The 8,806-nt window shown below is 44.9% G+C and overlaps 1 protein-coding gene across 1 annotated transcript; it reads left to right on the top strand.

Annotated features, from left to right (window-relative positions):
* Positions 1–4,136: 4,136 nt before the first annotated feature.
* LOC109775703 (ricin B-like lectin R40G2) lies at positions 4,137–6,305 on the top strand. Its single transcript, XM_020334411.4, has 5 exons — positions 4,137–4,405; positions 4,495–5,160; positions 5,279–5,401; positions 5,639–5,867; positions 5,957–6,305. Coding segments are annotated over exons 1-5 (1,215 nt in total). The 5' UTR covers positions 4,137–4,210; the 3' UTR covers positions 5,959–6,305.
* Positions 6,306–8,806: the final 2,501 nt, after the last annotated feature.

The following is an 8,806-nucleotide window of genomic DNA, read 5'->3' as shown; positions in this document are numbered from 1 at the left end:
TTTCGTGCTGGCATGGGAAAGACAAGTCGTGGAAGACAGGCGCAGGGGCGGCCGGTGATCTTTTAGACTAGGTTAGAATAGCCTAGTCCACTATATTTTAGTTGAAATATGTTTAAAATGTAATGAATATGCTTCGGTTTAGATGAAAATCATCCGGTTTAATGTTATCTAAGTTTGAATGAAAGTTGTCAAGTTTGTTTAAATTTGCATCAAATGCGACCAGACATTGGTGGCTAGCTTTGGATAACCGGCTCCCATATCAGTGTCCACGCATGGATATGGTGTCCGATTTGAGGATCAATGTTGGAGATGCCCTGAGAGCTGTAGGACGCGTTTGGTAGATTGCATACCCCTCAACCAGGCCCGCTGTATGCAACTTTTATTGGCGTTGGGATCTTTTGGTTATATGCAAACATTGTTGGGCCTGCACGACACAGTTCTTAAAGCACCCTTTTGCATGTATCGTTGGGAACGGCTAAATCGACCATTTCCAGCGAGCCATGCCCGAGCGATGCTCTAGAGCGCACATTGGTGGCTCTGGCGGTACGTGCTTGTAGGTGGTTTGCAAGTATTTTTTCTCTAATCACCTCCTTAATCTCATTCATTCCTTCTACACAACTGTGCTTTGATTCGAAATAGGTTGTGCATGAAAAAGATGCACCTCGATGTTCTGATTCCATTTGCGATATCACATGTAGCTGCGTTCACTCTATATGTTGAATTTCGTGTTCGTATTTAGAGCTTTTTGGACCCATTTTGAGAAATTCGTGATGCATGGTCGACCGTTTGAAATTTCCTTTAAGAAGTAGTTTCATCTTGCTGTGTGACACTACTTCCATGTTGTGCGTTTCTGTTTCAAAGTCACAGACGAGTAGATTTACATGTGACGAGTGTATTATATATAATGTGCATGTCACTGTACTAATCTCCTTCACTAGTCTATTCTAATCTACGCAACCGTGCTTCGATTCGAGATGAGTTTTACACGAAAAAGATGCACAACGACTTTGTGGTTTCATTCAGGCGATTGGTTCGTGATTTCATTGACTGTAAATGTTCAAATTTTGTGTTTATGTCTGAAGCTATTTTGGCTGATACTCAGACAAATTCATCGCGCACGTTTGACCGTTTGAATTTTTCTTTGACTAGTAGCTTCATCTCTTTTGATATGACTTTCGTGTTGTACATATTCTATTTCAACGGTCATAGATGAATATGTATACATCTTACTAGTCCCTTCTAATCTCCCCAATGTATTGTACAACGGTGCTTCGAACTTGTGGAATTCCTGTCACGTGTGTGTTGTTCATGTGAACGTGTGTGTATGCATGTGTTGTCCATGCGAACGTGTTGGTGTGCTGGCGCATGTGTGTTGTTCATGTAAACGTGTGTGTGCGTTGTCACGTGTATATTGTACTGTAACCTTTCTGTTCTAGTGTAGTTGTTAACTCTAATCACAATGCATGTATGCAACTAAACATCAGGGAGGAATTGCTTTCACGATGGAGGCAACCCATATGTAGGTAACTAAGCAACATGTGAACGCCGTGTTTAGCCATGCATATGCTATTGAATTGAATTCATGCACCAGCCAGTTGCTTCAAAAGTCTGAATTGATGAAAAAAGTCGGGCAATATATTTCAACACTCCCCCTCACGTCTAGGCTTCTTTTATTCTTTAGACATGGGATCAATTGGGCCGCAGAATCTATTTTAAATATTGCGTTGGCAGGGTATTGAACTCAAGATCCCGTGTCCCCGCAAAAAAAAAGAACTCAAGATCCCATGGCTCAGATACCATATTAAATTCATGCATTAGTCTATTGCTTCAAAAGTCTAAACCGATGAAGAGGCGGACAATATATTTCAACATCTCCTAAGCTAGGCTCTATTAAGTCTGCTCCGTTTGTTTTCATGCAACCTTTAAAAAAAGAAAAAGTCCAAAACAAACCTTCAATTTACAGGTGAAAGCTAAATCAAACCCCGAACTCTCAATCCCTGAAATCAGCACACCAAACTCTCTAATCCCGGTCTATTTTAAACCTTGACAGGACATAGCCGGGATTTGCTGAATTGGGCCGACCTAGTAGCGCAGTTGCTCGCGCGCGCGCTAATCTGGTTTTTCTTAGTTTCTTTTTTTTTTCTTTTCTTTTTTCATTTTTACACATGTCTAATTTTTCTCACTACCCAATGTACATTTTTAACGCACACATTAAATATTTTTGGATAAAATTTTGATATTATCAAATACATTATGTACATTTATAAATTAAATGTTTTCAAATTTTTTTGAATACATGGTAATATTTTTACAAATACATGTTTTACATTTTCTTAATGACAATAATTTTTTCTAAAACTACACAAACACTCTTTTACATGGTTCAACATTTTTATATTTGCATACGCTTTTTGCAAGGACATGCCGCATATAGGGGCTGTTTGGTTCCTAGCCACACCTTGCCACACTTTGCCACAACTAACCTTAGGCAAGTTTGACCAAGTTAGGTAGGTGTTTGGTTCTAGCCACACCTAAGGCAAGAATTTTTTTTATGAGCAGTGAACCCCACATGTTATAGACACAAGAAATGTGGCAAGATTCTCTTAGGCAAGCCAAAGTGTGGCTAACAATTTGAGCAACTCAACTAAGGCAAGTGTGGCAAGTGTGGCAATATATGGCAATGATAGTCACAATCCAAACAGCCCCATATTCTGTTCAGGTTATGACACATTTTTTTTACATCACGCAAACATTTTTTTACATTCTAGACACATTCTTTTGAAAATGTCAAAAACACATTTTTTGAAACTCGTGAACGTTCTTGAAATGTTACATTTTTTTGAATGTATAAAACATTTTTTTGAATCACACAAATATTATTACACATTGTATAAACATTTGGATTGGCCCGTACATTTTTTAAAACTTGTGATATTTTTTAGATGTCACAAAATATTCTCAGGTTTCAGAAAATGTTTATGTATCAAAAAGTGTCCGCACTTTAAAATTTTGTTCAAGTTGCAGAAAAAATTTATGTTTCAAAAAGTGTTTGCACTTTAAAATTTTGTTCAGGTTTCAAAAAATGTTTATAAAGGTGTTCTCTTTTTCAAGAATTATTACGTCGCCCGTTAAGAAAAAGAAAGAAATAATTTTTACGTCGAGAGTTAAGGGAAAAAACTCGCTTCATGTATGGTGGGCTGGCACAGTCGAGTCCACTGCCAACAATCCAAAATATTTTTAAATACATTATTTATGAAATTCCAAAAAAAAAAATTTAAAAATGTGATACAGTTTTGAAAATACGAAACATTTTTTTAAAAATGCTAATAGAGTTTCAAAATTTCAAACAGTTTTTAAAAACAGCAAACGAATTGAATTTGTGCGAAAAATAAAAAACAGAAATTTTTTAACTTCTGAATAATTTTAGAAATGTGCGAACATTTTTTAAACCTCACAAATTCTTGTTGTGTTATAATGGGCCGGCCCAAATTCTTGTCCGTGACAGTAGCTGGAATCCCGGCTGGGATTGTAGTATTCCCAGTGTGCCAAACAGGTCTAGTGTCCAAAATAGACCGGGATTCTAAGTTCAGAGTGCCAATTTCCGGGATTCGAAGTTCAGGGTTTGATTTAGCTTTCGTCTACAACTTCAAGGTTTATTTTGGACTTTTTCCTTTATAAAACTATCTGTACTGACGTGCAGAAGGTTGGAGCCACGAGTAAACATCATACACGTTCCATAACCACTGCATTCTCCGAATGGCTTCTCAGTAACGCCAGTAGAGAGCAGGTAATGAAGGTGCCTTCGCCCCGAAGAGAACACTGACCACCTTGACCATCAGGACAGCACTTCCGAACAAAACAATCTCTACGTGGGCACCTGCGATCGCCAGCCGGCCACGGCTGCGGACACGACGATGCGGATGACAAACCACGGTGTCTCTAGTCAGCGGAGGCGCGCGATTAACAACGCCGCGGCTGGCCGGCTCTCGGCCTCCGGCACGCCTCGGTCCTGACGGAGCCCGCGTCGTTCAACCCTCACCTATCCATCTTCCACCTTCCCTAATTTGGTCACATTTGTTAACTCGATCCCGTGGGGCGTGGGCTCCCAAGCCCTATAAAACCCCGGCCGGGGCCGCCGGCCAGCAGCACACACATCTCAGCGATCGACACGAGGAACACTCACTCGCACTCTGTCCACTGAACGTTCATAATGTTCGGGCACAAGAAGCACAACCAGCCCCCGCCGCCGCCGGCCGGTGCCGGCTACCCGACCGCGTCGCCGCCGATGATGCCGCAGCACGAGCCGACGTTCAAGATCTTCTGCCGCGCCGACGAGGCCTACTGCCTCACCATCCGCCACGACGCCGTCGTCCTCGCCCCAACCAACCCCCGCGACGAGCACCAGGCACGTATATATACGCTTACCTTCTCTCCCGAACGTACGTACGTACGTACCATATCTCATTGTGTGTGCATGCATGTGTGTGGGTGCAGCACTGGTACAAGGACATGAGGCACAGCACGCGGGTGAGCGACGCGGAGGGCCACCCGGCGTTCGCGCTGGTGAACAAGGCCACCGGGCTGGCCGTCAAGCACTCGCTGGGCCAGTCCCACCCCGTGAAGCTCATCCCCTACAACCCGGAGTACCTGGACGAGTCGGTGCTGTGGACGGAGAGCAACGACGTCGGCAAGGGCTTCCGCTGCATCCGCATGGTCAACAACCTCAACCTCAGCTTCGACGCCCTCCACGGCGATAAGGACCACGGCGGCGTGCACGATGGCACCGGCGTCGTGCTCTGGGAGTTCTGCAAGGGGGAGAACCAGAGCTGGAAGATCCTGCCCTGGGGCGCCGACGGCGGGTACGGGTACGGGTACGGCGGCGGCTCGTCGGGCGGCCAGGATCCCTACGCGCCTCCGCCTGCGTACGGAGGAGGCTACCGCCCCCCGCCGGCCGGCGCGGAGGCCTACCCGCCGCCGCATGCCCACGGCGCAGAGGCGTACGCGCCGCCGGGCGCAGGGTACGGGTACGGCAACCTGCACCGTGCGCTGGCGTCCGAGTCCACCGTGCGCGTTCTGTGCGCGGCCGGCGAGGACTACAGCCTGACCGTGAGGAACGGCACCGTGTGCCTCGCGCCAACCAACCCCAGAGACGAGTTCCAGGTGAAAACCAAATGAATGGACGCACATAGCTTCTTCCATCCGAATCAATCCCTTACGATCTTACTAACTTTCATCTCTGTTAATTTTGCGTGTGTTTGACAACAAAAACGAAATGTAGCATTGGGTGAAGGACATGAGGTACAGCACCAAGATCAAGGACGAGGAGGGCTACCCTGCGTTCGCCCTGGTGAACAAGATCACCGGCGAAGCCATCAAGCACTCCCTCGGACAGAGCCACCCTGTAAGCAAAACTAAGCCACTACAAACATAGTCATCTTGTGACGTTGATACCTGTCTCTGTCTGTGCTCCTTAAATTCAAGCGAGTAGGTCCATGCAGGGGTTGGCACGTGCCTATCTACGTTTACGATTTCCATGTTCGCGTCACACGAATTGAAATTGTTCTACACCTGCTCCCGTACGTTTTGAGACGTTTGCAACACGCTGGTGAACCGTGCTTGACATGTGAGCGGACTGCAGGTGAAGCTTGTGGGTTACAACCCGGAGTACATGGACGAGTCGGTGCTATGGACGGAGAGCAGGGACGTGGGCAAGGGCTTCCGCTGCGTCCGCATGGTGAACAACATCTACCTCAACTTCGACGCGCTGCACGGCGACAAGGACCACGGCGGCGTCCACGACGGCACCGAGGTCGTGCTCTGGGAGTGGTGCAAGGGCGACAATCAGCGCTGGAAGATCGTCCCCTGGTGTAAGCAATATATACTACTCTCTCTATATCCTTCAGAAAATGACACTTGATCTGTTCAATGACCACCATGGCTTGCCTTTCTCATGCAGAGATTGTACCTTGCTGCCACCCGCTTCATGCCGTGTCCGTTGTCCGCGTTCAAGTCGAGAGAATAAACCCGAATTGCAGCGACGATTTCAATGTGAATGTGCCTACTTGATCGTGACCGGATCGCTTCTTAGTCTGAGAAAAAATTCAAGATGTTGATCAGCTGCAGGGCGGTCTAGCTAGCCATCTTCTGAGTTTGGTGTGGATCGCTACGTTGATCCATGCGAATGTGTCTTCTCCCGTCTTTCTATGAGAGAGTTTATTAGTTCGTTTGAATCTGGCAGTTTTCGAAATAATAATAAGTATGAATGTACATTTATGTTTGTAATGAACAAATATATGCCTGCATAAGCCACTGTCCTGCATTATTGTTCTGCTTTTTTCTTGCTCTGGTGTCGTTGTTGGTACCGGGGCTCACAAGTTGCCAGTTGTGGTCACAGGTTCACAGCAGCTACCTAGTACGTAGTACTACTATCTATGACTAAGCTAAGAAATTGAGGTTTATATATTAAAGAATTGATGGCATTGACACTCGCTGAGACTGACAAGCTTCTAGATTGCCAGGTCATGCCGCCCAACGCATTACTTAAATCATCATATATCGGTCTAATTCTTAACGCCTAAGCATCACTCCGTGTTTTTCTGGTGCTGTCAATTCAAGGAGGGGTTAGGGTTAGGATGGAGCGTCTGGTTCAACGTAGAAAACAAGAAATTGCCGCCACTAGACGATACAACCCTTTGTCCGCGTGGCTGTGTCCATGTCCGGATCACATGCGTTTGCATCATCTTCTTTGGCCAACACCTGCTCGGCATGGATTGTCGCTGCTATTTTTTTTTCTATCCGCCTTGACATAGCTTTGGTCTTTTATAACTTTGATAGCTGCTAGTGTAATTTTTATGTTTTTTAGGGGTGTGTAATTTTTATGTGTGCGTTTGTGTTAGGTGTGTGTGCATCCAGCCCCGGTCCTGAGGGGGGGGGGGGGAGGTACGCACTGACAGAACTTGAGGTACAGATTTGATTTTGTAGGATTTTGTTACAATACAATGATCGTAGTGCCTAGACTTCCTCATCTCGTATGTGCCACATGCCTTGATTGGTTAGAGGGATTTTAGTTGATCAATGTGTATCACCCGCCGGGGCACCGTTTTTGGGATAGGGCTTTTTCGTGGTCAATCTATAGGGTAGAGAAAAATTGCCTTGACCCTACGAAACGGTTCCAAGCGAGGCTGCTCGTCTTAGGTGAGTTGCTCCTCCCTGTCCAACCTCTTCTAGGAATATACTAATAATTTGATTAGTATTATTTTAAGTTTGTATTAAAGAACCCGGTTCTAGTTTCGTCCCGGACCCCCGAAATCTCAGGACCGGCCCTGTGTGCATCCTGACTAGGCAGAAGCTGGGTGTGTTTTCTTTGTGTTTGTATCCCTTGATGTTTCATACTGAGCTAATAAAATCTGTCTTTTATCCAAAAAGACAATGCAACATGAGAAACACCACTATTCAACATCTCTAGAAATCTATGTGCTGACCCATACACAAAAAACTCTGTAATAATGATTTTCTTAACATAAATAATATCTATTTTTAGAATTTAGAAGAATAGGGAGGTTCCTCCCCGGTTCCATTGCTTGAATGAAACCAAAATGGTCATCCATACATCAGCTCACTAAGAGGAGTAGTTCAACGAAAATAGGAAATACAAAAGCAAGGCACGACTGAACATATCAGGTTTTAGCTCCAGAAGGAGCGATGAAACGAAGCAGGGCTACTGGCAGCAGATTATTCCCTGGAATGCTTTCCTGGTCTTCATCGGAGGCCATCTCTTTTAATCTGATAATCAACTTCTATTGATTGGTGTGTTTGCCGGCTCATTTGCAGTAAAATTGAACTGTATTGTTGTAGACCAAAGCTCCCAACTATTGGTCTATGTATTACCTGCATTAAAAAGGAATAAATTTTATTAAAATGTGGAGTGATGAGATTGCATTTTACATATTGTATAGTACTTACCAAGTGAGTATCATATATGTTCGCAGCTGTAAAGCAATGTACCTGCGCAGAATAGTCCTCATACATCTGTAATATAGTGTGCATGTTGTTGACTTACCTTTGTGTTAGATTAAACTCATTGTTGTATGCAATAGGTCTTTCTCATTCATCAAATACGTCAGCTTTATGAATTTAAAAAAATTGACCAATTGTTAGTTATCAAAAATTATTACTAAAAAATAACTAATATAAAACAATATGTACTTACAAATTATACCTTTTGGTTCACCATTTGGATGTATTGGGGACATATACATCACAAAATCTCTACAGTTGTAGTGAAAACGTTTCGTGTCTCCTCTTTTTATATCGTAGTCGCAGCAAAATCAATCCCGTCCAATGCCCTCTATACGAATTCTATCTCCATTGTCTCTCGCACACATCCTGTAGCTTGATCTGTGCAAAGTCTCGGCTGTGAAATAGCGTTGCTCGATGTAGTACCTAAGTTGCTTAACGCCTCATCATAATATGTATACTTTCTCTGGTGATCCACCCCCGTGGAGACGGATGTGTCTACGGTGGTGGTGGCAGTGGAGGGACGACCGGCGGCGACCTCTCCCTCACCTACAGTGGAGGGTTCTAGGCATCCATCTCGCTCTTTGTCGCCACGTCCGACCAGCTCGACACAGGTGGTGTCCAGGTCGGGCAGTGATGATAGCAGATCGCCGGTGATCAGTGCTTCGGCCGTCGCGGTTAATGGTGCCGTGGTGGGTCAGCCTGGGAGGTCCATGTCTCTCACTTCTTCGGACTCATTCGGGCATATGACAGGCGGTCACAGCCCACATGGAGTCGCTGCGGAGGATGT

This window comes from Aegilops tauschii, chromosome 2, assembly GCF_002575655.3.
Source record: "Aegilops tauschii subsp. strangulata cultivar AL8/78 chromosome 2, Aet v6.0, whole genome shotgun sequence".
In the NCBI taxonomy this organism is placed as follows: domain Eukaryota; kingdom Viridiplantae; phylum Streptophyta; class Magnoliopsida; order Poales; family Poaceae; genus Aegilops; species Aegilops tauschii.
The sequence above is the reverse complement of the archived record's forward strand: the minus strand, read 5'-3'. Positions and strand labels throughout refer to the sequence as shown.

Excerpts from the sequence above, each read along its gene's own strand:
- LOC109775703 (XM_020334411.4), top strand. The coding sequence starts at position 4,211 with ATGTTCGGGCACAAGAAGCACAACCAGCCCCCGCCGCCGCCGGCCGGT. Across the intron at positions 4,406-4,494 it reads ACCCCCGCGACGAGCACCAG|CACTGGTACAAGGACATGAG; the intron begins GCACGTATATAT and ends GTGTGGGTGCAG. Across the intron at positions 5,402-5,638 it reads CCCTCGGACAGAGCCACCCT|GTGAAGCTTGTGGGTTACAA; the intron begins GTAAGCAAAACT and ends AGCGGACTGCAG.